At 42.5% G+C, this 27,740-nt stretch overlaps 1 protein-coding gene across 2 annotated transcripts; it reads right to left on the reverse strand.

Annotated features, from left to right (window-relative positions):
* Positions 1–1,103: 1,103 nt before the first annotated feature.
* SLC25A3 (solute carrier family 25 member 3) lies at positions 1,104–10,086 on the reverse strand. Of its 2 annotated transcripts, none has more exons than XM_080705626.1 (8): positions 10,023–10,086; positions 9,630–9,790; positions 8,016–8,140; positions 5,104–5,283; positions 3,982–4,163; positions 2,932–3,104; positions 1,506–1,616; positions 1,104–1,414 (listed from the first exon to the last, which is right to left on the reverse strand). In XM_080705626.1, exons 2-8 carry the CDS (start codon positions 9,784–9,786, stop codon positions 1,254–1,256), a joined length of 1,089 nt encoding a protein of 362 aa, XP_080561752.1. In that variant the 5' UTR covers positions 9,787–9,790; positions 10,023–10,086; the 3' UTR covers positions 1,104–1,253. The 2 variants fall into 2 exon arrangements, with proteins under 2 accessions (XP_080561752.1, XP_080561751.1); XM_080705625.1 differs by lacking the exon at positions 8,016–8,140 and adding an exon at positions 7,729–7,850 and having other exon boundaries at positions 10,023–10,063.
* Between the last annotated feature and the right edge of the window lie 17,654 nt (positions 10,087–27,740).

Below are 27,740 nucleotides of genomic sequence, written 5' to 3' on the forward strand. Positions count from 1 at the left end.
AGGTGGTAATACAAAGTTAACACAAAACTAGATCTGTCTCCTAAATTTTAGTCAGTCCTTAGAATACAGGTTTGAACCAGGCCTGGTGGCACAAGCCTATAATCCCAGTATTTGGGAGGCTGAAACAGGAAGACCACAGATTTGAGGCCAGCCTCAGCAACTTAGTGAAGCTCCCTGCAAGTTAGTAAGACTGTTTAAAACATAAAATAAGGCTGGAGATGTATTTCAGATGTAGAAGACTGCTAGGTTCAATTCCCAGTATCACACACAAAAAATACAGGTTTATAATGAGATAATTTCTCTGATTAGAATCCTTTTGTTTCTTAATCTGAGGCCCCATCTGTATAAAGATTGTTGACCCTAGCCAGACACTATACCCAATAGCCTCAAGGTAAAATGTAATCAGGTCAGAAAAGTAGATTAGACTGGGCTTTTTAAAAAATTTCCTAGTCAAGCCAGGTGTGGTGGCATACACTTGTAATCCCTGTGCTTGGGAGGCTGACAGGAGGATCACACAGGTTCGAAGCCAGCCTCAGCTGCTTAGTGAGGCTCTCAGCAACTTAGTGAGACCCTGTTTCCAAATAAAATATAAAATAGGTCTGGGAGTATAGCCTGGAGGTAGAAAGCCCCTGGGTTCCACCCCCAGTACCACAAATAAATAAATAAATTAATTAATTCCTAGTCAAACAAGAAAATTGAACAGAGTGAATTACTTTCTAGGAGCTTTTAGAAAATGTTTGGGCTGATACCTACAACCAATCTCATGTCTTGAGTATACTAAAATGCTGCTTTCACAAATGCATTTGCCTAGTTTTTATTTTCAAGTAATATCTTCCTTAAAAAACAAACTGAGCTGGGTGTGGTGGTATGCACTTGTAATCCTAGGATTTGGGAGGCTGAGACAGGAAGATCGCAGGTTCAAGGACAGAATAGGCCAAGTACTGAGACTCTCAACCTAGTGAAACTGTTTCAAATTAAAACAATAAAATAGGGCTGGGTGTAGTCTGAATGTAGTGTGCGTCTCTGGGTTCAATCCCCAGTATCAAAAAAAAAAAAGAATTATAAATCCACATAACTCATTAACAGATGGGTTTATTTCAGCAGTAAGCTTGCAACTCCATGCCTTAGGCAGGAGTACTACAGTGATTATATCAGGAATAGACAAGTTCCTACACTGTCAGATATACAAAAGTTCCTTTTGCACTTTCTTCAACACTGATCAACAAGCAGATTCAGTCCACATTTGTTTTCATCTACTGAGTTAACCCGAGCTTCTTCTTCAGAGACTCTGGCATCTCAGGTGGAGGAGGGCGAGGAAGCCTGAAGTAGACCTTCACAGAATCGTAGATGAACCACTGGAGAGCAGTCAGGGTACCAATCATGATGATACGGGCAAAGAGACCCTTCCACACACCTGGTTCAAACAGGAAATATTAATGAAAAAATGTAATATGCCCAAGTGTTATTCTTTCTCTAAAGGAAAAAAAAAAAAAAACTCATCTTACCTCTAAACCCAAGTCTCTGGAGGACTTGAGAAGCACTGCTACCTTTCTCTTTATTCAGCACAGACACAACAGAATCAGCAGGGTGAGAAACAATAGCACAGAAGACCCCAGCTGAAAAAAGACAAGATAAACAATTCAGGGTCAGGCAAAAAACAAAAACCCCACAACACAGTCAACAACCTTTTGAAAAATGCCTTTAAGCTGGGCAGGGTGGCGCACTTATAATTACAGGTTTGAGCCTCAGCTCTCCACAACTTAGTGAAACCCTGTTCCAAAATAAAGAATAAAAAATAGTGCTGGAGGTGTAGCTTGGAGGTAGAATTTCCCTGGGCTCAATTCCCAGTATTTAAAAAAAAAAAAAAAAAAAAAAACCCCAAAGTGCCTTTAGCAATAAACTTTTCTTTTCCTCTTATTTTAAAAATCAGATTTCAGCTGGGCATGGTGGCACAACTGTAGTCTCAGCTACTCCAGGTAGAGGTGGCAAATTCAAGATCAGCCTCAGTAATTTGGCAAGATCTTGTCTTAAAGTTTGGATATGGGGATATGGGGATGTAGCTCACTGGTAAAGCATCCCTACTTTTAATCTCTACTAAAAAAAAATTATATATATATCATATATATATATATATATATATGATATATATATATATATATATATATATATATATATATAGATATATATATATTAGCCAAGTGTGCTGTAGCTTGTAATCCCTGTACTTTGGAGGCTGAGACAAGATTGCAGGTTTGCGGCTAGCCTCAGCTTCTTTAGTGAGGCCCTCCGCAACTTAGTGAGACCCTGTTTCAAAAATAAAGAATAAAAAAGAGGACTGGGAGCCGAGCATGGTGGCGCACGCTTGTAATCCCAGCATTTGGGAGGCTGAGACCAGAGGATTGCGGTTTGCAGACAAGTGTGCTATAGCTTGTAATCCCTGTACTTGGGAGGCTGAGACAAGATTGCAGGTTCGCGGCTAGCCTCAGCTACTTGGTGAGGCCCTCTGCAATTCAGTGAGACCCTGTTTCAAAAATAAAGAATAAAAAATTGGGCAGGGGCTATATCTGAGGTCGAATGCCCCTGGGTTCCATCCCCAAGACTGAAGAAACATTTGTTGAGTCCAGAGAGGTGTATAAATGTTAAGGAAAGTGGGCATGGTAGCACACACTTCTCATCTCAGAACCTTGGAAGCTGAGACATGAGGATCGCCAAGTTTGAAGTCGGTCTCAGGAAGTCAGTGAGACCATGTTACAAAATTTAGAGATAGAATACCCCTAGGTTCAATTCCCAGTACCACAGACACACACAAAATTAAGGAATGATAAAGGGCTTATAAACTCTAGAATACTTTTTCTTCACCAAAAAAGTTAATAATGGAAATGGCTATTTGTCCATAATCTCATAAACAAGTGTGTTCCAAATAATTCATACCTATGTAACCTGCCACAAATGTCACAACCAGCTGTTCACCCTTTGTACATTCACTTCGGGGCTTAGGAACCACAAACTTGTACAATGCTTCAACAGTGCGTTCAAAGCAGGCAAACTTCATCATAGTATACGGTATCTGTCTCATCCAGAGAGGGGCAACCCCCTTGTAGAATCTAGGAAATCAGGAGACTTATTTACACATTTGCACAGATTAACCTAGCAGAGATTCTCATCATTAACATAAATGTCCGCACACCAGTCAAATCCTGATAGTAGAAACTGACAGCAAAACTGCATGTCATTTCCATCAGAACCTTAGACTAACATGCAGGTATATTCATCTCACATGCCAATGACTCAAGCACCTTTGACTATACAACCAAAAAAGTTGCTGGATGTCTCTTTGACTGGAACTACAAGAAACAAGAAGTTTACAAGTAGAACTCAGCTCAAGATTCATCCACAAAGGTGGATCTAAGGAAGCATGTTGTGGTCTGACTACATGCAAACTCTTAACTGTGAATGAATCAAGAGTTCTAATGTCCCTTACAATGTACGATTAGGCCAAATATCAAGTCATTTGTAGACTGACAAATGGTCCTTTACAAAAATAAATCTAATCCAGGGTTTGAACCATGTGTTGAATTATCTTTGCCTCTAGAGTTTAAATTCTAGACATAGGTAAAAAAAAGAAAAAGATATTAAATAACCTAATGGGAACTGGGCATGGTGGTGCACACTTGTAATCCCAGGAATTGGGAAGCTGAAACAGGAGGACCACAGGTCAAGGACAGCCTCTGCAAATAATAAGATTAATTAACCTAGTGAGACTGTTTCAAAATAAAAATACAAATAGGGCTGAAGGTATAGCTTGGAGGTAGAACGCCCCTGGGTTCAATCCCCAGTACCACAAAAACAAAAAAGTTTAAAAAAAAAAAAAAAAAAAAAAAGAGAAGATGAGAGAGAGATGAACAAGAAGCCTGGTGGGCTTCATACTAAGAAATGGAAGCTTCCCCAAAACGAGTATTTTTAGGCAAGCCATTTACTTACGCGTTAATGCCCTCTTCCCTATACATTTTAGGAGCTGCATCCCTCAAAGTGTTGGCATAACCTGGTTGGGTTTGAATTCGAACTTTAGCAGCTTCCATAGGAGCCAGGGCAATGTCAGCAAAGAATTCAGCACTGGCAGAGGCAGCCAAATATAGTGATGTACGCCAGAGATAGGTGTTCTCCTTAAAAACAAAAAAGAAGAGATGTGAATTATCATGGCATTGCATTGGCTATTTTCAATTCAACTTTAAAAGTTTCAGGAAACAACTGAACTTCAGACATTTTAAAAGTATGTATTGGTGGCTCATGCTTATAATCTCAGAACCTGGGAGCTGAGAGAAAAGGATTACAGGTTTGTAGCCAGCCTTAGCTACTTAAGTGAGTCTGTCCACAATTTAGTGAGACTGTTTCAAAATAAAGAATTAGCCAGGTGTGGTGGTGCACACTTGTAATCCCAGTAATTGGGAGGCTGAGAGAGGAGGATTGCACAGGTTCGAAGGCAGCCTCAGCTACTTAGTGAGGCTCTCAGCAACTTAGTGAGAGACCCTGTTTCCAAATAAAATATAAAATAGGTCTGGGAGTATAGCCCGGAGGTAGAAAAGCCCCTGGGTTCCATCCCCAGTACCAAGGGGGAAAAAATAAAGAAAGAAAACTAGGGCTGGGGCTATAGCTTGGAGATAGAATGCCCCTGGGTTCAATCCCCAATACTGCAAAAAATAAGTAAATTCATAAATGTGCTGGGCACAGTGGCTTATGCCTGTAATCACAATACTTAGGAGGCTGAGACAGGTTGGAGGCCAGCCTCAGCTACTTAATGAGGCTGATTCCAACTTACTGAGACCCTGTTTCAAAATAAAGAATAAAAACTAGGGCTGGGGGTGCAGCTCAAGAGTTAGAATGACCCTGGGGGTTTCAATTCTTAGTATTGCAAAACAAACAAACAAACAAACAAACAATAAATGCACTGAAACTTTATGAACTATGCTGTTTCGCATCCTCTCTACTAAAACAGCCTTGATTACTCTTACTCTTCCTGAGACTACTACTTTGTAGATCAAGCTAATTCCAACAAAAGCTATGCTCCTTTTGGGACCTTTATACTTAAGTTAACTTAACACATACCTCACCAAGCATGTTGCTATATAAGACTTTGAAGACTTCATAAAAGCCAAACTTGCAGAGCCCTTGCATAGAGTAGCCAATGAAAGTTGGGGCCCATCCTTTGGCCAAACCACGAAGACCATCCTCTTTAAGTGTAACTGAGAATCCATTAAATATTCCCTTGTACTTTTGGGGGTCCACCTTTATTTAAAGCAAAGGAGAGAATGTTAATTGAGTGCATCAGAGATCTAACACGTCTCATAAATATTTCATTTCATTATTATTTTTCCTTTTGGTTCTAAAATAAATTTTGGCAAATACACAAAAGGTAAATAAAAGTTCTCAGTATAAAACCAGCTTAATATCATTATTTTATAAATGGAAACTTTTGTACATTAACGTCTAATTTGAGTCATAGGATAATTAAGAGGGTAAAATTCAAAGAAAAATACAAAATAAAATCGACTCTTTAAGTCTTGCAAGGAGCCGAGCGTGGTGGCACATGCTTGTAATCCCAGCATTCGGGAGGCTGAGACCAGAGAATCATGGTTCGCGGACAGCCTCAGCTACTTAGTGAGGCTCTATTTTAAAATAAAGAATAAAGCCGGGCGTGGTGGCGCACGCTTGTAATCCCCGTGCTTGGGAGGCAGAGACAGGAGGATCGCGCAGGTTCGAAGCCAGCCGCGTGCGCTGGCTTAGGAGACCCTGTTTCCAAATAAAAATGTAAAAATAGGTCTGGGAGTGTAGCCTGGAGGTAGAAGGGCTTCCAGGAACCCCAGTACCACCAAAAATAAATAAATAAATAAAATAAAATAAAGAATAAAAATAGAGCAGGCGGTGTAGCTTGGAGGTACAACGCCCCTGGGTTCTATCCTCAGACCCCCCATCGCCCCAAAAAGTTAGGTATAAAACAGACCCGCCAAAAAAAAAAAAAAGGAAAAAACAAAGTCTTGAGTCTTGCAAGCCTGGTGTGGTGGTGTATGCCCATAATCCCAGTACTTGGGAAGCCAAGACAAGATCACAGGTTCACAGCCAGCCTCAGCAACAACCTTCTACAACTTAGACCCTGTTTCAAAATAAAAATAAAATAGGGTGGGAATATAGTTCAGAGATAGTATGCCTCTGGGTTCAATCCCCAGTAATACACACACAAAAGGGAAAAAAGATTTCTTACTACCTAAATTCTACTACTCTTAAAAAACTAGTTTTAAAGTTGTCATCTAAATAATAAGTCTGCATTTATGATATATGATAGCCCATTAAGTAGATTATACACTATGAAGTCTTATGAGCATTAGAAAATCAAACTAAATACAATTTAAAAGGTGCATCAAAAAACCAGGCGTGGTGGTCCATGCTTGTAATCCCAGCATTTGGGAGGCTGAGACAGGAGAATCGCAATTCGCCAACAGCCTCGACTACTTAGGGAGGCACTTTGCAACTCAGTGAGACCCTGTTTCAAAATCAAGAATAAAAGGTGGGCATGGTGGCGCACACTTGTAATCCCAGCATTTGGGAGGCTGAGACAGGAAGGAGGATCCAGGTTCATGGCTCGCCACAGCAACTTAGTGAGGCCCTCCACAACTTAGTGAGACCCTGTTTCCAAATAAAGAATAAAAAATAGGGCTGGGGGTATAGCTTGAAGGTTGAATGCCCCTGAGTTCCATCCCCAGTACCGCAAAAATTTTAAAAAAGTACATCAAGGCAATGAGAATCTGTCTTTTGAATTAAATGCACTTCAAGATAAATGCATAAATTTTAGCAAAGGTATATTTCATATCTGTTCCATTAACTAACGGGAAAAAAACAAGCTTATCTCACTATTTCTGTATTATGAGGGCTGGTTTACATCACCTTCCTCTTTCTCCTTCCTAATATTTCACCTTTCTCTTTTAGGTAAGTAGACTTCTAATCCCGTTTGGGACAAATAAATCTTTGATGTTTGATTATTTTTGTCTCAATAATCCTAACTAAAAGATAATTAAATTGTAAGAAACCCATAAATACACAAGAAACTATACACACAAAATTTTCACACTAAGATATTAAAAGGATTTTAAAGAAATCTTAATATACTCTAGCTTTTTCTTGTCAATGTTTAAGGGCATAAAGTTACTTCATGTAACATACAAAGACTGATTACTCACTCTGACATGTTAACTACTTAAAAAATGACTATTGGGGGCATAAAGCACTATTAGGCCTTGAAGAAGGACTCTGGCCAGAACTGAACAGCAGCAGCAAAGAGCCACTTATAGCCAGAGTCTCAGAGTGAATAATCCATCCATGTTTTTATAAAAGAGAAACTTCTTGGATTTAAAATACTAACAAAAGCGCCAGGCGTGGTGCCACATGCTTATAATCCCAGCGCTTGCGAGGCTGAGACAGGAGGATCGCGCAGGTTCAAAGCCAGCCTCAGAAGCCCTATTTCCAAATAAAATATAAAATAGGTCTGGGAGTGTAGCCTGGAGGTAGAAGCCCCTGGGTTCCATCCCCAGTACCACCAAAAAAATAGAATAATAAAATAATAACAAAAAGACCATAGAGTTCTTACTGAAATATCTAGCAGTTATGCCTTTCCCTTTGTGAAGTCCTTAGAATTAAGTCACATATGATAATGTTCAAGGTGATCAACTCAATACAAACCTGCATACGGCATTTCACTAAATCCAGGGGAACAACAGCAGTGTGCGTCAGCCCACAACTTAAGACCCCACCTACGCCACACAGTGCATAAAACTTCATGGAGCCATATTCACAACTGTACTCTGAAATAAGATAAGACACGCCATGCATTTTAATACAAAACACTGTTAGTGGTCATCAACTTACCTCCTGGATAGTTACGTTTCCACACAGCTTGTTAGTCAACATCTTACAACTAACAGCCATGCTTCAACAATATACGGTTTAGCCCAGCATGCAAAACAAACCTGCATTCTGCATTTAACCAGATCTAGAGGAACCACTGCTGTATGTGTTGTGCCACAGCTAATAATTCCTCCAAGTCCACAGAGGATAAAGAATCTGCCAGATCCATATTCACAGCTATACTGCTCTGTTTAATTAGGAAAAAAAAAAAAAAAAAAAAAGGTAAGTATTTTTTCAGAGATGACGGCCATGGGAATGAAAGAAAGCTGTTTCCCTATGAAATAGTACTATCAGAGAGGAACGGCTTTGGCCACCATTTACAATTAAGTGGAAAAATGACTTTCCATCTAGTGTGAATGACTAGAAATTCACTTTCAAAATCGGATCATTTAAAAATTAGGGATCTTTATCTGTGAGATATTAGCTGCCCCTTATTCTATCATACCAATTTTCAAAATATTCTCTACATTTTTTCAATTAAAATCAAACAACAAATTACTAACAACTGATAAGAGCATGCCTCAGAGTACAAATCAAACTCAGGAAGAGCACTTGACATGTAAAAAGCTTGCAAACAACTCCAAAGTTTACCCCAGCCAAATAATAATCAAATACTACTCCCTCCTCATGAACACCTATAAAACTAAATGTCAACTTTATCTTTTTTTTTTTTTTTTAAGTATTGGGGATGGAACCCAGGGACATTCTATCTCCAAGCTACACCACCAGCACTATTTTTCATTATTTATTTTGAAACAAGGTCTCAACTAAGTTGCAGTCGGCCAAAGTAGCTGAGACTGCCCTCAAAATGAGATCCTATCTAGCCTCCCAAATACTGAGATTACAAACGTGTACCACCACACCCGGCTTAGCTTTAACTTTTAAGTTGAAAGAGAATGATAGTGTAAAGACTCAAGCCATACTAAAGATATAACAGAAACACATGAATGATTGAAGAAAAAAAAAACTTTCCATTTTACAGGCACAAATGCAGGTAACATTTTCAGGACTCCTACAATTCGGTTTCAAGTTCCTCTGTATATACATTTCACTGAGATTTAAAACATATACAGTAAGTTAGAACTAGGCCCAACCACCTTGAATCCCAAGAGGTAAGCCCTATGAAATGTCCACCAATGACTGCCTTTCTACTATCTGGGGCCACAAGCAGCCTTCTCGGGCAGAAGCATTCCAAAAGAGACCCCCTTATCTCATACACAATTAAACATCGACCAATACAAAACTTAGGAAATATGAGAATTAGGGGAGTATTTTTAAGGAGAAAATTAAACGCGAATCAAAGAACTGATAATACAGTTAGAACTATGGGTAGCCAGTAGTGTCACGAGACTCAACAGAGTCTGCTGAGCAGGCGGGCTCACCGAACAGAAGGCAAGCCAGTCGGGGCCTCTCTGCCTCGACTCCCTGGGGGACTTGGAGGTCACCGAGGGACGCTGGGCCTACCCCCCTTCCACGCCCTTGAGGGAGGGCCAAGGCTCCTACACGGGTGTGGGGCGGAAAAGCCTGACATCTATCCCAGGGAAAGCCACTTGGCGCCGTCGTGCGGCGCAGCGGGCTGGCACGTCCTTCCCCGTCCTCCAGGCCGGGCCGCGGCCTCGGCGGCCGAGCCGGGCACCACCGGCCGCCCACGCTGCCTCGGGGCAGCCTCATCTCACCTTCCACGGCGGCGGCGGCCAGGTTGCGGGGCCGTCGGGGAGGGCCCGGGGGCGCCGCGGGGCTGCTGCGGGGGTCCGCGAGCCCATCGTGCACCAGCTGCAGGTGCGGCGCGTTGAAGGGGTTCGCCCGCGCCAGGTGCGCCACGGACGAGAACATCCTCCTAGGGGAAGAGAAAGTGGCGATTAGAGGAAAGGCCAGGGGCCGGCCAATGTCACCGGCGCCCTGGGACCTCGAAAGGGACGGTCTTCCTTCCCGCCTCCGCGCCCTTGAGGAGGTCAAGGCGGCTTCCCAAAGGAGGCCTAACCCGACCGGGCCTGCAGCCAAAGCAGCGGCCCCGCGGGACTCCAGGCCCCGCTCCCCGCACCCGCTGCGGGCAAGGCCGGGCCACTCACTCCCTAAGATGGCGAACGCACAACCGCTCCCTCGGAAAGGCTGCGGCTCACAGAGGCCGAATGTCCTCCGGGCCCACAGATCCGTGCCCTTCGCGCGTCGTCAGCGTGACGCTCGCGGCGCGTCACCGCGGCAGGCGTCGCCCATTGGTGGAGAGGAGCGCGGAGGCCGTAGCGTCATCGCGTTTTCTTAGCAACCTTATCCCCGCCCCCGTCGGCCCCAGCCCTTCCGGCCTAGCTAGTGCGCAGGAGGATTCGTACTGCGCAGGCGCGCATTCCGGACCGGGTACTTGAGTGGTATCAGGCTTGGGCTCCAGCCCTGTTCTTGTCCCTTCACCTTCAGGTGTCTCTCCTTGACGCCAGGGCTTCAGTTCTTTACGCTTAGGTGATAGCCATTACCTAGCAATCACTTTAAAAGAAAAAAATCTCAAGTGCTCAATGATATGTTATTTAGGTGTTACAGTTAGGACATCACTGCAGTATTTTGTGCCGCAACTTCTGCCATTACAGTAGTGTGTGTGGGTGTGTTGTGCTGGGGATTGAACCCAGGGGCATTCTACCTCCGACGTACACTCCTAGCCCTGTTTTTTTGTTTTTTATTTGGAAACAGGGTCTCTAAATTGCTGAAAGCGTCATTAAATTGCTCAGGCTGCCCCTGAACCTGCAATCCTTCTGTCTCAGCCTCCCAAATACTGAGATTAACGGCATAATCCCAGCAGGTGTGGTGACACCCAGCGAAAAGTTATTTCTGTAAAAATATTTCTATCCGGGCACAGTAGCGCATGCTTGTAATCCCAGCATTTGGGAGCCTGAGACAGGAGAATCTGGGTCGAAGTCAGCCTCAGTTACTTAGTGAGGCCCTTTACAACTTAGAGAAACCCTGTTTTAAAATAAAGAATAAAAAATAGGTTGGGATATAGCTTGGGGGTAGACTCCCCTGGGTTCTATCCCCAACACCACAAATAAAAAAAATTATCATTGCACCTATAAAGTTCTAGAGAGCCAGTAATCCCAGTTCTTGGGAGACTGAGACAGGATTGCAGGTTCAAGGACAGCCTCAGCAAAGAGTGAGCCTCTCATCAACTTACCCAGCTCCTGTTTCCACATAAGAAATAAAATTGGACTGGGTGTATAGTTCAAAGGTAGAATGCCTCTGGGTTCAATCCCCAGGACTGCAAAATAAATAAATAAAACAAAGTTCTAGAGGGCAGGGAACATATATATTCTATGCATACCCCTATTTTCAAAACTTAGCACTGGAGCCGGTCGTGGTGGCGCATGCTTGTAATCCCCGCGCTTGGGAGGCTGAGACAGGAGGATCGCACAGGTTCGAAGCCAGCCTTGGCTACTTAGTGAGGCTCTCAGCAACTTAGTGAGACCCTGTTTCCAAATAAAATATAAAATGGGTCTGGGAGTATAGCCCGGAAGTAGAAAGCCTCTGGGTTCCACCCCCAGTACCACCAAAAAAAAAAAAAAAAAAAAAAAAACCCACAAAACCTTTAAGCACTGAGCCTGGCAGATAACATTTGCCAAAGGAATTCTTTCTCTTGACATAAATGTACAAATACTGTAGTAATAATAAGATCATGATAGAGGATACCTTCTAACCCTAAATAGATTAAAAGGGAGCTTTTAGCCAGGCATGGTGGCACATTGCAGTTTGCAGCCAGCCTCAGCTACTTAGTGAGGACCTCCACAACTCGGTGAGATCCTGTTTCAAATTAAAGAATAAAAAATAGGGCTGGGGGTGGAGCTCGAAGGTAGAATGCCCCTGGGTTCCATCCCCAGTACTGCAAAATAAAAGGGGGGGAGCCTTTTAAGACATTTATAAAATAAATACCCATTTATGAAAGCAACTGACCCACAGAAGACTACATAAATAAACTGTCTTCTGCCACTAGTCCACAGTGATTATTAGTACTTTGGAGGTGCACAATGACAATATGGCAAACACATATTGTCATTTTGTAAGTGACAATATGACACAAGCATTTTGGACATAAATGGTACAAAAATACATATAAATTTATGTACAAAAATACATACAAATAAAGCAAGCCCATGAGCCTTTTGTTAGTAACATGAAAAAGGGCTGAGACCTCTGTGGGATGTTTCTACCTGTATAATCACCACCTTACACTTCTCGTTTTTATTTTTATTTATTTTTAAAATTTTTCTTTTGCGGGTTTGAGGATGGAACCCAGGGGCATTTGACCTCTGAGCTACAACCCCTGCCCTATATTTTTATCCTTTAGTTTGAAACAGGGTCTCACTAAGTTGCAGAGGGCCTAAGTAGCTGAGGCTGTCCACAAACTGTGATCCTCTCGTCTCAGCCTCCCGAATGCTGGGATTACAAGCGTGTGCCACCACACCCAGCCACCTCTCATTTTTAAATTCTTAATAAGTTGATGAACAAGAAACCCTGCCAGGTGTGGTGGCGCACGCTTGTAATCCCAGCATTCGGGAGGCTGAGCCCGGAGGATCGCAGTTCGTGGACAGCCTCAGCTACTTAGTGAGGCCCTCTGCAACTCAGTGAGACCCGGTTTCAAAATAAAGAATAAAAAATAGGGCAGGGGGTGTAGCTCGGAGGTCAAATGCCCCTGGGTTCCATCCCCAGACCCACAAAAGAAAAAGAAAAAAAGAAACCCTGCATTTTTAAATTTTTATTTATTTATTTATTTATTTTGCGGATCTGGAGGTGGAACCCAGGGGCATTCAACCACTGAGCTACACCCCCTGCCCTTTTTTTTATTCTTTATTTTGAAACAAGGTCTCACTAAGTTACGGAGTGCCTCACTAAGTAGCTGAGGCTGTCCGCGAACCGGGATCCTCCTGTCTCAGCCTCCCAAATGCTGGGATTACAAGCATGCACCATCATGCCTGGCTTTGCATTTTTTTTATTTTACATGAGGCCTTACAAATTCTGTTTTTGGTTGGAAGTAGTATCTATCTTGAAGATGAATGAGAACTCAATGAGATCATGTCAGTCTACAAAATATGATCTCTGAAAATTTAGCTGGGGCCAGGAATGGTGGTGTATTTCTATAATCCCAGTACTTGGGAAGCTGAGATAGGAGGATCATAGATTCGAGGCCAGACTCAACAATTTCTTGAGACCCCGTTTCAATATAAAAAATATAAAGGGCTGAAAGGCCAAGCACGATGATGGCACACACTTGTAATCCCAGTACTTAGGACAATGAGACAGAAGGATGACAGGTTTGGGCCAACCTCAGCAACTCATGCCCTATTTCAAAATAATATAATAAAATAGGGACTAGAGCAGGGTGTGGTGGTGCACCCTTGTAATCCCAGTACTTGGGAGGCTGAGACAGAAGGATTACACAGGTTCGAAGCCAGCCTCAGCTACTTAGTGAGGCTCTCAGCAACTTAGTGAGATCCTGTTTCCAAATAAAATATAAAAATAGGTCTAGGGGTGTAGCCTGGAGGTACAAAGCCCCTGGGTTTCATCCCCAGTTCTACAAAAAAAAAAAAAAAAAAAAAAAAGAAAGAAAGAAAAAAAAAAAGAGAAGAGAAAAGGAAAGGAAAGGAAAAGAAGGACTAGAAAACCATGGGTTCAGGGTCAGGTGTGGTGGCGCATGCTTGTAATCCCAGCATTTGAGAGGCTGAAACAGGAGGATCATAGTTCACGGACAGCCTCAGCTACTACTTAATGAGGCCCTTTGTAACTCAGTGAGACCCTGTTTCAAAATAAAGAATAAAGAGAAAAGGGCTGGGGGTGTAGCTTGGAGGTAGAATGCCCCTGGGTTCCATCTTTTTTTCAAAAAGAAAAAAAGATGAAAGAAAGAAAGAAAGAAAGAAAGAAAGAAAGAAAGAAAGAAAGAAAGAAAGAAAGAAAGAAAGAAAGAAAAGAAAAGAAGGAATAAAAATTAGGGCTGGGGGTGTAGCTCAGAGGTAGAATGCCCCTGGGTTCCACAAAAAAGAGGGGTTTAATTCCCAGCAAACACACACACAAAATCCTTTTTCTATTATTATAAAGACAAGATTTTAAGACTCATTTAATCTGTTTCAAAAATGGAAACTGCCACATCCTAACTGAGCATATGTAGGCAAAGGTCCTTAAGTACAGCCAATGCCACATACAAAGTTATACGAATAAGGAAGACTATATACCTGTATACTTAAGGAGGCTCAGGTCGAATTTTCTTTTACTTATCAACCAGGCTCGGAAAGGAACACTGAAAGAGCTCGCTTCCCCAAGTATGTTGGACTGTTTCCAACGAAGCCCTTCCACTAAATAGGTGGGTGACCTCGGTTCATCCAAGCCTCAGGAAGAATTCAGGAGCAGAGGGTACAGGAAGGGAAATAGTGGCAGATAAAGGTGAAAAAGTGCACAAATACCTGACTGTCCAGGGCCCCATCTACTAGGCTGAAAATTTTTAATTTAATCTGACGTGCACAGAGGAAGTCATTGAGGGTTTAAGCTTAAGTGATTCCCAGTATTCAATACTTTTACTTCTCCTCCCCTCCTTCCCAGCACATGACAATACTGTCCAAAATTTGCCCCAAATGTCTCTGCTGGAGGAGCTAGTGTCCTTCACCACCAGCTACAGGTGCACCTGGCCCAGGAGATGCAGGAGAGCCAGTAGTGGCTGCAGGAGCTGCAGGCCCAGCTCCTACCTGAGTCAACAAGGTGACCTTCAGGGCTGAAGGCTGCAGTTTCGCTTCTGCTTTCCCGCTGCTAAGCAAATATCTCTTGAAGTTAACCCCAGTTCAAAACCATACAGGGGAACCGTGGGTTGTGGTGCACACCTGTAATCCCAGCACTTGGGAGGCTGCAACAGGAGGATCACAGGTTGGAGGACAGCATCAGCAAGTAGTGAGACTCTCAGAAACCTAGTGAGATCCTGTTTCTAAATAAAAATAAAAGCCTGGCGTGGTGGTGCACACTTGTAAGTCCAGTACTTGGGAGGCTGAGACAGGAGGATCGCGGTCCGCAGACAGCCTCAGCTACTTAGTAAGGCTCTCTGCAACTCAGTGAGACCCTGTTTCAAATTAAAGAATAAACAAAAAAAATAGGGTTAGGGGTGTAGCTCAGAGGTAGAATGCCCCTGGGTTCCATTCCCCAGTACTGCAAAAAAATTTTTTTTAATTAAAATAAATAAATAAATAAAAATAAAAGAGCCAGACATGGTGGCACACGCTTGTAATCCCTGCGCTTGGGAGGCTGAGACAGGAGGATCGCATGGGTTCGAAGCCAGCCTCAGCTGCTTAGTGAGGCTCTCAGCAACTTAGTGAGACCCTGTTTCCAAATAAAATATAAAATAGGTCTGGGAGTATAGCCCGGAGGTAGAAAGCCTCTGGGTTCCATCCCAGTACCACCAAAAAAAAAAAAAAAAAAATTATCAAGACCCCGTTTCCAAATGAAAAATAAAATAGGCATGGTGTGTTAAGCCGGGTGTGGTGTCGCACGCTTTTAATCCCAGCATTTGGGAGGCTGAGACTGGAGGATCGTGGTTCGCAGACAGCCTCAGCTACTTAGTGAGGCCCTCTGCAACTTAGTAAGACCCTGTTTCAAAAAACAGGGCAGGGGGGGTGTAGCTCAAGGTTGAATGCCCCTGGGTTCCATCCCCAGACCCACAAAAAAAAAAAAAAAATGGATCCAGGTGTGGTGGCTTATGCTTGTAATCCTAGTACTTGGGAGGCTAAGACAGGAGAATTACAGGTTTATGGCCAGCCTTCACAACCTAGAGAGACCCTGCTTCAAAAGAGAAGAATAAAATAGGGCTGGGGATATAGCTCTGAGGTCAAATGCTCCTGGGCTCCACCCCCGGTACACACACAGTTCTAATAACTTCTGGTTTCCTATCGTAATAGCCCTTGTTTAACAGGCCAGGGAACCAATGTAGGGACTCCACAAGTTGTTGAGTGCATATATAAAATTTTTTTTCTGCCTCTGGGCTACACCCCCAGCCCTATTTCATTTTTTATTTTGAAATAGGGACTCGCTAGGTTGCTAAGGCTGGCTGAGAACCTGTGATTCTCCGGCCTCACCCTCCACGTACTGGGATTACAGATATGCACCACCATGCCTGTTTTGAGTGTATATGTTCAAACTGCGCCTTTCAGAACTATGCAACTCCGACAAGTAAAGTTTGGAAACCCAGTGGACCAGATTTGAGATACACTTCATTGATAACTTGAGCTCCATAAATCTGTTTTTCGGACTGGTGGTCTATGGTGGCATTTGGGGTCTCTAAGAATTACTGTCAATTCAGAACATTCAATACTATCTAAAAAGTTTGTCTTTTTCTCCTTTATTGTATAGTCAAAATAGTAAATGAATGTAGGTCAACTTTGAGGACTACTATAACAGGACTCTTGCTTGAAGGCAGGCTCGAAAGATCGGATATTACATGGGAGATGACTGGAGATGAGGAATTTGATCAGACATGGAGGGTGGTCAGATACCATGAGTGAAGGATTCTGGATAAACTTGAGAAGATTCTTGGTATGGCTGGGCTCTCAGGGGACCCACTCAAAGATGGGGCCTAGTGGATAAAAGGTCCAGAGGAGTCTGACTAAAATTAGACCATGGAGTCCTTGTCAATACAGTGTACCTTGTAATCCCAGCACTTGGGAGGCTGAGACAGGAGGATCGCACAGGTTCGAAGCCAGCCTCAGCTACTTAGTGAGGCTCTCAGCAACTTAGTGAGACCCTGTTTCCAAATAAAATATTTAAAAAATAGGTCTGGGAGTATAGCCCAGAGGTAGAAAGCCTCTGGGCTCCATCCCCAGCACCACACACACACACACACACACACACACACACACACACACAAAAGTGTACCTATCTGGACGTGATAGCACACACTTGTACTCCCAGCATTCAGGAGGCTGAGATGGGAGGATGGCGGTAGACAGCCTCAGCTACTTAGTGAGGTCCTTTGCAACTCAGTGAGACCCTGTTTCAAAATAAAGAATAAATAAAAAGAGCTGAGGGGTGTAGCTTGGAGGTAGAATGCCCCAGGTTTCCATCCCCAGTACCGAAAAAACCAAACCAAACAAAACAAATAAACAAAACTACAGTGTACCTTCCTATTTGGTATATCAAGGAAATTTCACTTTTTAATTTCATTTAGCATATTCCACCATTAAATTTAAATTTCCACCAAACCATTAGAGTCGTTGCTCACAGCCCTGTGAGGTCAAACAATGAATTGAGACGCTCTGTTTACCATACTCATATACTGTGCCCACGTTGCCACAAATTTGGCTTGACCTACTGTTCTTTCTGTTCTATTTTAGTTATTACTGCCTATAAAATCACCCCCAAATTCAGGGGACACGAAACAACAAACATTTATTATCTCACATTTTCTGCAGGTCAGGAGTCTAGGTGCCTGAACTGGGTGGCTCTGACTCAGGTCTCTTGTAGATCGTCACCAAGCTGCGGGATGGGACCCCAGTCCTGAAAGACTTTCCTGGGGCAGGAGGATCTGCTTCCAATTCGCAGACTTGGCTATTGGCAGGAAACCGGTTCCAGGACAAGTGGTCCTCTCCACAGAGCATCTCAAGGGCTTGCTTCCTCAGAGTAACTGAGATGGAAAGAAGGCAGCCAAGAAGCTGAAGTCTTCTTTATAACCTCATTTTATTTAATTAATTAATTTATTTTTATTTTTATTTATTTATTTATTTATTTATTTATTTTTTGGTGATACTGGGGGTGGAACCCAGAGGCTTTCTACCTCCAGGCTATCCTCCCAGACCTATTTTCTATTTTATTTGGAAACAGGGTCTCACTAAGTTGCTGAGAGCCTCACTAAGTAGCTGAGGCTGGCTTCAAGCCTGTGCAATCCTCCTGTCTCAGCCTCCCAAGCGTGGGGATTACAAGTGTGCGCCACCACGCCTGGCTTATAACCTCATTTCAGAAGTGACAACCCATCAGTTCGGCTGATCTCTAGAGGCCATGAGTATTGTCTTGCTCCATTTCCTGTTGCTATAACAGAATACTTGAGACTCAGTCAACTATAAAGGAAAAAGGTTTATTTTGGAAAACATTTTTTGGAAGCTAGAAAGTCCACAGCCAGGTTTCTGCATCTGACAAGGGCCTCATGCTGCTTTTAAAAAATGGCCCACCAGGCGTAGTAGCAAATCCTTATACTCAGCGGCCAACCTCAGCTACTTAGTGAGGCCCTTTGCAACTCAGTAAGACCCTGTTTCCAAATAAAGAATAAAAAATAGGGCTGGGGGTGTGGCTCAGAGGTAGAATGCCCCTGGGTTCCATCCTCAGTACAAAAATAAAATAAAAATAAAAATAAAGCTAGCCGGGCGTGGTGGCACATATTTTTAATCCCAGTACTTGAGATTGTGGACAGCCTCAGCTATTTAGTGAGTCCCTTTGCAACTCAGTGAGACCCTGTTTCAGAATAAAGAATACAATATAGGGGTATAGTTCAGAAGTAGAATGCCCCTGGATTCCATCCCCAGTAGTGCAAAAAAAAAAAAAAATGGTTTGGGGGTGTAGCTTGGAGGCAGAATGCCCCTGGGTTCAATACCCAATACCAACAACAAAAAAGACTAGAGGAATCACTTTACCAAAATGCACCCCCAAAAAGCAAACCCAGCTCTGAAGCTAAGTACTGGGATTATAAGCATGCACCATCATGCCTGGCTTTCCAGCCCTTTAAAAAAAAAAAAAAAAAGGTTTGTTTTCTTTCTCATTTGGAAATAGGGTCTCACTAAATTGCGGAGGCGGACCTCCAACCTGTGATCCTCCTGTCTTTCTCTCAAGTACCGGGTTTACAGGTGTGCACCACTGTGTCTGGGTTAAGGCTCAGACTCTTGAAGTCACCCATCTTTGGGTAGGGGTCTTAAGACAGTCAAAGTTATACTGCACATTCAGGAACATTGTATTTTAGAGTGAATAAAAGGCATAATGATCCTTTTGGCCAAATCTACTTAATAATAATTAATAATAATAATAAATTAATAATTAATAATAATTACTTGATAACTTGTATATAATAATAATAATTGATAACTTGGAACTGTCTTGTTTTTGGAAATAAAGGCATAAAATACAGAGTGAGGAGACATACCTATTATAAAACAAATGCTAAAATAGTCCCTATGTTTGGAACATGTGTATGTGGCAACTTTAGTCATTCCCTGGCTATAATCCATAAACTCAACAGTGCGAGCGTGCGTGCGTGCGTGCGTGCGTGTGTGTGTGTGTGTGTGTGTGTGTTACTAGTGTTACCCAGGGGCATTCTACCTATGAGCTACACTCCCAGCCCTATTTTTTTTTATTCTTTCTTTCTTTATTTTATTTATTTATTTTCTTGTTGTACTGGGGATGGAACCCGGGGGCATTCTACCTCCGAGCTACACCCACAGCCCTATTTTATTTAAAACAGAGTCTCACTGAGTTGCAGAGGGCCTCACCAAGTAGCTGAGGCTGTCCTCGAACCGCGATCCTCCTGTCTCAGCCTCCTGAATGCTGGGATTACAAGCGTGCGCCACCACGCCCGGCTTATTCTTTATTTTGAAACAGGTTTTCTGACAGCCTCAGCTACTTAGTGAGGCCCTTTGCAACTCAGTGAGACCCTGTTTCAAAATAATGAACAAAAAATAGGTCTGGGGGTATAGCTCAGAGGTAGAATGCTCCTGGGTTTCATCTCCAGTACCACAAAAGAAAAAAAGAAAAAAAGAACAACAACAAAAATAACTTCTCAAAGATGAACACAAACTGGGCATAGTGGCACATTGCCTATAATCCTAGTACTTGGGAGGCTGAGGCAAGAGGATCACAGGTTTGAGGCCAACCTCAGCAACTGTAAGACCCTGTTTATAATAATAATAATAATAATAATAATAATAATAATAATAATAATAATGACTAGCCTGCAGGGCGTGGCGATGCACGCTTGTAATCCCAGCATTTGGGAGGCTGAAACAGGAGGATCGTGGTTTGCCAACAGCCTCAGCTACTTTGTGAGTCCCTCTGCAACTCAGCGAGACCCTCACTGAGTTTCAAAATAAAGAATAAAAAATAGGGCTGGGGGTGTATCTCGGAGGTAGAATGCCCCTAGGTTCCATCCTCAGTACAAAAAAAGTAAATAAATAAAAATAAAATAAGGCTAGTTGGGCATGGTGGCACACGCTTGTATTCCCAATACTTGGGAGGCTGAGACAGGAGGATCGTGGTTTCTGGCCAGCTTCTGCTATTTAGTGAGGCCCTTTGCAACTTAGTGAGACCCTGTTTCAAAAAAAAGAATAAAAAAAAAAAAATAAAGCCGGGCGTAATGGTGCATGTTTGTAATCCCAGCGTTTGAGAGGCTGAGACGGGAGGGTCGCGGTTCATGGAAAGCCTCAGCTACTTAGTGATACCCTTTTGCAAATCAGTGAGACCCTGTTTCAAAATAAAAAATAAAAAATAGGGCTGGAGGTGTAGCTAGGAGGTAGAATGCTGCTGGGTTCCATCCCCAGTACCAAAAAAAAAAAAAAAAAAGAATAAAAAAAATAGAGCTAGGGGTGTAGCTCAGAGGTAGAATGTCCCCAGGTTCAATCCCTAAATTAAATAATAAATAAATAAATAAATAAATAAATAAATAAATAAATAAGGCTGAGAGTATAGTTCAGGGGTAGAATGCCTTTGGGTTCAATTCCCGGTAGCAATAAAATAAATAAATAAATAAATAAATAAATAAATAAATAATAAATAAAATACATGGCTAAGAGTTTGGTAACATACAGAAAATTATAGGGAAAGATATGCAGGCCTGGAAAAGAAGCAGTTAGTGTTAAATAATGAATAGAAAATGAAAGGATTAGCCGGCGTGGTGGCATGTGCTTGTAATCCTAGTACTTGGGAGGCTGAGACAGGAGGATTGCAGGTTTGCAGCCAGCCTTAGCTAGTTAGTGAGGCCCTCCACCTTGTTTCAAAATAGAATAAAAATTAGGGCTGGGATGTAGCTTGGAGGTAGAATGCCGCAGGTTCAATCCCCAGTACCACAGAAAGATAAAGAAAGAAAGAAAGAAAGAAAGAAAGAAAGAAAGAAAGAAAGAAAGAAAGAAAGAAAGAAAGAAAGAAAGAAAGAAAGGAAGAAAAGGAAAGAAAAGAAAGAAAGAGGGAAAGGGGAGGGAGGGAGGAAGGACTGAAGGAAGGGAGGATTAGAAAGAGTAGAAATAGTTCTATTCTTCTTAGCAGTATGGGGTAGAGTATATCTAACATGTAAGTTTTTGCTTATGTGCTGGGCCATTACAAGCTGAAATGCAGTTATTTTGTAATTTGAACCTCAAACCACTTGTGATACTTTTTTACTCTAGATAATAAGGGGTCTGCTGCCAGGCATGGTGTTGCACGCTTGTAATCCCAGCATTTAGGAGGCTGAGACTGGAGGATCACAGTTTGTGGACAGCCTCAGTTACTTAGTGAGGCCCATTGCAACTCAGTGAGACCCTTTCAAAATAAGGAATAAAAAATAGGGCTGGGGGTGTAGTTCAGAGGTAGAATGTCCTGGGTTCCATCCTCAGTACCACAAAATGAATGAATGAATGAATGAATGAATGAATGAATGAATAAGTGGGGTCTGCTCACAAACGGGCACAATGTATTCCAGCCAGAACTAAATTTGCAAGTATAATGAGACTTTGAGAAAAATTATTCTGTCTGCTGTTATATCTCTAAACTTTTATGTGGTCATTTGGGAAGGAATACCACTAGGGAATCAAATGCATTCTTTAGAAGCAGTAGTTTCAAATGTAACTGAAATTAACTGACTGACTTTATTCTTCTGAGAGGAACTGAATATTGCCGACTGCTACACAATTACAATTAACCTACATAACACTGGCAATTACTCAGTTTTTCCATAATTTGTGCTGCCTTGAAACATTATGAAAAAAAAAAGCATTTTCCCTTTTGATTTCAATAATTTCCAATTTTCCAAATATTTAAATCATTTTTCATTTAAATTGTAAAATAGGGGAATATACAGATCAAAGTAGACTAGCCATCTAATTTACTGAAACAGGGCAGCTTGTGAATTGAACAATTTGTTCTTCAGTGTTGGGATGGTCAGACTAGATATCTGAATTAATTGAACAAGATTATTAATTTTATTACTTAAATAGTATGGCTAAGCCGGGCGTGGTGGTGTGGTGTCTCCCCGCGCTTGGGAGGCGGAGACAGGAGGATCGCACAGGTTCGTAGTCAGCCTCGCTGGCTTAAGAGACCCTGTTTCCAAATAAAAATATAAAATAGGCCTGGGAGTGTAGCTCGGAGGTAGAAGGGCTTCCAGGAACCCCAGTACCACCAAAAAAAAAAAAGTATGGCTAAGCCGGGTGTGGTGGCGCACACTTGCAATCTTAGGACTTCGGAGGCTGAGACAGGATGGTTGCAGGTTTGAGGACAACTTCTACCACACAGTCAGACTCAGCAACCTAGTGAGACACTGTTTCAAACTAAAAAATAAAATAGGGCTGGGGATGTGGCTCAGAGGTAGAACTCCCCTAGATCCAATCCCCAGTACAAAAAGAAAAATTAGTATGATTAAAATTTAGGAATAAGTTTTTTATTTCTTAAGCTATTTTTGAAATTATGATTAAATATTTAAAATGTGGAAACATAAATAAAAATGTTAGAAATGTAGTTTATTCTTTTATCCAAAGTTCTCAGTGTTAACATGTATTTACCATATTTGCTTTAACATTCTCTCACCATATATATACTGTATGGAGATATAATACATATTATAGCATGTTATATCATATGTAAACTATGTATAGATGTATAATATGTATACATGTTATAATATGTATATATTATGATCTTATAATGTGTTACAATATATGTTAGATATATAACATTCTCCACATGTATACACAGAGATATACCTATATACATATATATACATAGTTTAACATGTAAATGTTATTATAACATTCTCACCATATATATGTATATATGCACACACTATATATACATATATATACACCCATAAATATGTTTTATATATATGCATGTATAATATATATAATATACTTATACATACATATATGTAGATTTTTTTAGCCATGTGAAAGTTAAATAACCATTAAATACTTGAACGTGTACTTCTTTATTTTTTATTTTTTTATTTTTTTGGTGGTACTGGGGATGGAACCCAGGGGCTTTCTACCTCCGGGCTATACTCTCAGACGTATTTTATATTTTATTTGGAAACAAGGTCTCACTAAGTTGCCGAGAGCCTCACTAAGTAGCTGAGGCTGGCTTCGAACCTGTGCGATCCTCCTGTCTCAGCCTCCCAAGCGCGGGGGTTACAGGCATGTGCCACCATGCCCGGCTGAACGTGTACTTCTTTAAAAAAGCACAACCATAGCCAGGTGTGGTGGTACACACTTGTAATCCCAGTACTTGGAAGGCTGAGACACTAGGATTGAGGATTGCAGGTTGGTGGCCAGCCTCAGCTACTTAGTGAGGTCCTTTGCAACTCAGTGACACCCTGTTTCAAAATAAAAGAATAAAAAATAGGGCTGGGGTGTAGCTTGGAGGTAGAATGCCCCTGGACTTCATCCTCAGTACTGAAAAAAAATAAATTAAAAAAATATGGCTGGGGGTATAGCTTAGAGGTCTAAAGCCCCAGGAACACACACACACACACACACACACACACACACACAACACACACACACACACACACACACACACACACACACACACACACACACACGAGGGCTGGGCATGGAGCTCAGTAGCAGAGCCCTTGCCTACCATGCCTGGAGCCCCAGAAGATAACAGTTCTTTAAGGCTTGCTAAGGAACTAGAGTCCACTACACAGTGGACTCTTGGCACCAAGCATGCCAGGTGTATAGAACATGTTCCATAAATACTTTCTGAATGATTTACACGCTGCCACGCCTACCTAGAGACACCTATTTGAGATAAAGTTCCAACTCTCAGCTCAAGGGTCACCACAGAGCAGCTCCACTTTTGCTTTCCTTTGTTACAGCCACCTATCATGTTACAGACTCACTGCTTAAAATAGACTCCTCCGGCCCGCAGGGCACCTTAGTGCTTATGCTGCTTTAGAACCTGCAGCTAAGTCTACAAAAATTACTTGTCAGCGTCACTTTTTAGAGATGCCGGGTTTTTTTAGATTTTTTCCCCCTAGATGATTAGAAATCAACTTTAGTAAATTTGGCTGCTTCTGATGAGACTGAGACCATGACAATACTGGCCTCTATAAAGTCTTCTAGATACCAAATCTAAAAATATAAAGTAGAAGTCAGGTGTAGTGGCACACCCTTATCATCCCAGCATTTGGGAGGCTGAGGCAGGAGGATCACGATTCATGGACAGCCTCAGCTACTTAGTGAGGCCCTTTGCAACTCAGTGAGACCCTGTTTTAAAATAAAGAATAAAAAATAAGCCGGGCATGGTGGTGCACGCTTGTAATCCCCGCGCTTGGGAGGCGGAGACAGGAGGATCGCGCAGGTTTGATGCCAGCTGCGCTGGTTTAAGAGACCCTGTTTCCAAATAAAAATATAAAAAATAGGTGTCTGGGAGTGTAGCCCGGAGGTAGAAGGGTTTCCAGGAACCCCAGTACCACCAAAAAAAAAAAAAAAAAAAGAATAAAAAATAGAGCTGGGTGTGTTGCTTGGAGGTAGAACCCCTGGGTTCCACGCCCAGTATGGGAAAAAAAAAAAAAAAAGTAGAAACTGGGCATGGTGACACACATCTGTAACTTCAGTACTTGGGAGGCTGAGATAGGAAAGTCACAGGCTCGAGGACACCTCAGCAATAGTGACACTCAGCAACCTTAGTGAGACCCTGTTTCAAAATAAAAAGGGCTTGGGGTGTGACAGAACACTCCTGCGTTCAATCCCTAAGTACCTCAGTCTCTTCCCAACAAGTAGGAAAATTTATACTATATTATTTAGGGGCAAAATGCATATAGGGGACTGTAGTCATTCTACTAGGAAAAAGAAAAGAAACCACACCAGTATGTCAGTGTGTGTGTGTGTGTGTGTGTGTGTGTGTGTGTGTGTGATGGCTGGTTCAAAGACAGCTTCAGCAATTTAAGCCCTCAGCTACTCAGTGAGAATCTATTTAAAAAATAAAAAAAAAAGCCAAAGCCAGGTGTGGTGGCACACCCTTGTAATCCCAGCATTTGGGAGGCAGAGACAGGAGGATCACAGTTCACGGTGAGCCTCAGCTATTTAGTGAGGTCCTTTGCAACTCAGTGAGACCCTGTTTCAAAATAAAGGATAAAAAAAAAAAGGGCTGGGGTGTAGCTCAGGGGTAGAATGCCCCCTTGGTTCCATCCCTAGTACCACACACACACAAAAAAAATTAGCCATGCATGGTGGCACATGCCTATAATACTGGTACTTGGGAGGCTGAGCCAGGTGGATCAGATTCACATCCATCCTTAGCAATTTAGCGAGACCCTATTTCCAAATGAAAAAATAAAATAGGACTGGGGTCATGGCTCAGAGGTAGAATGCCGCTGGGCTCAACCCCCAGTATAAATAAATAAATAAATAAATAAATAAATAAATAAATAAATAAATAAGGCTTGGAGTCAATCCTCAGCACCAAAAATAAGTAAATAAAGCCGGGCATGGTGATGCATGCTTGTAATTCCAGTTCTTGGAAGGCTGACACAGGAAGATTGCAGGTTTGTGGCCAGCCTCACCGACTTAGCAAGATGCTGTTTAAAAAATAAAAATACAGGACCGGGGTGTAACTCGGAGGTAGAATGCCTCTGGGTTCCATCCCCAGCACTACAAACCAACCAACCAAAGTGTATTATTCCTACAGAAAGGGAACAACAAAACACCATGCCCCTCATGCCCACTTTCTACTCCCCAAACGTAGCCAAGTAAAGGGAATGATGAACACAGGCCTGGCCAGGAAGCCCAGATATCTTGTGGGACACTGGCTTTCTCCCAAGCCTGCCTAGAGTAAGCTGGTGGAATCTGTAGAAAGCCCCTGTCTCACGTGTACTCCAGGAGAAGTTGCTCTCCAAGACGTTGGTCACATGAGTAAGCTGATACTGAGGGTGTCCTGGCTGCTCACATGTAAACCTGAGTGGGATGTGCATGGAGCTGAAGGTACCATGGAGAGGATATGTTCACTCCTCCCACCGGCTGGCACTGGACGAAACGCCGCGGAGGACTGGAGGTCCCACTTGCCAAGGCACTGGGAGGGCAGGCTGCCGGTTCAGCCTGTGGCCACGAAGTCTTCTTAGAGCGGGCCCTGATCCCTTGTAAGCTTTCTCCAGTAAATCTCACGTCTTGTCACATTAAATAAAAATTTGAACCGAGGGGCATTCTACTTCTGAGCTACACCCCCAGCCCTATTTTATTTTTATTTTGAAACAGGGTCTCGCTAGGTTGATGAGAGTGTCACTACTTGCTGAGGCTGTCCTTGAACCTGCGATCCTCTTGTCTCAGCTTCCCAAGCACCGGGATTACAAGCGTGAGTCACCATGCTGAGCTAAAGCAAAAACAAACAAACACCTTGTGAATAAATAAAGCTTTATAAATTTCTCCAGTAAATCTTACATCCCCAGGCACTTTCTTTGGCCTGTCAGCAACTTATTGCACTGCCCTGGCACAGCTGGGCTGTGAACGTGACAACTGGGCCAGCCAGGGGACAAAAACCAAAACAAAACAAACCCAAAAAGCAAAAACTGTGAATACAGAGACTATGGCAGCTGGGAAGGGAAAATTATGTGCGTGTGTGGAAGTCCTGGATGGCCTTCCATGCCTCTGTGGGGAGGAGTGGCAGTTGCTGTGATGCCTGAGGGCACCATACCTGTATGGTGCTCACACTCTAAGGAGTAGGGAAAATACTCTTGGTCATGAGCAAGCAATATGGTCTCAAGACACAGAAGGAACCAGGTTAGACAGCAGCTGTGGGGCGGCCCAGCTCTTTGTGGTGTGGAAGAGCAGCAAGCCCAAGGCCCAGGAAGCAACTGTAGGAGAAATTGGTCTTTTTCTTTTCTTTTTTCTTTTTTTTTTTTTTGAAACAGGGTCTCATTGAGTTGCGAAGGGCTTTGCTAAGTAGCTGAGGCTGTCCGTGAACCTTGATCCTCCTGTCTCAGCCTCCCCAGCACTGGGTTTAAAAGTGTGCCCTACCAGAGCTGGGCATCGTGATGCAAGCCTGTAATCCTAGTACTTGGGAGGCTGAGACAGGAGGATCACAGGTTTGCGTCCAGCCTCAGCTATTTAGTGAGGCTTTCTGCAGCTGAGACCCTGTGACAATAAAGAATAAAAAACTAAGCTGGGCGTGGTGGCTCACGCTTGTAATCCCAGCATTTGGGAGGCTGAGATAGGAGGACGGCAGTTTGTGGACAGCCTCGGCTACTTAGTGAGGCCCTTTGCAACTCAGTGAGACCCTGTCTCAAAATATAGAATAAAAAATAGGGCTGGGGGTTTAGCTCAAAGGTAGAATGCCCCTGGGTTTCATCCCTGGTACTGCAAAACCAAAAAGCAAAGCAAAACAAACAAACAAAACAAAACAAAAAAAAAAAAAAAAAAAAGAAAGAAAGAAAGAAAAAAACTAGGGCTGAAATGTAGCTTGGAGGTACAGGGCCGCTGGGCTCAATCTCCAGTACTGGAAAAAAAAAAGGGGGTCTGGGGCATAGCTCAGAGACAGAATGCCCCTGAGTTCAGTCTCTAGTAAAAAAAAAAAAAAAAAAAAAAGAAAAGAAAAGAAAAGAAAAATAGAGTACAGAGAGACTAGCT

Source organism: Muscardinus avellanarius (genome assembly GCF_963383645.1).
Source record: "Muscardinus avellanarius genome assembly, chromosome: 11".
NCBI lineage: Eukaryota > Metazoa > Chordata > Mammalia > Rodentia > Gliridae > Muscardinus > Muscardinus avellanarius.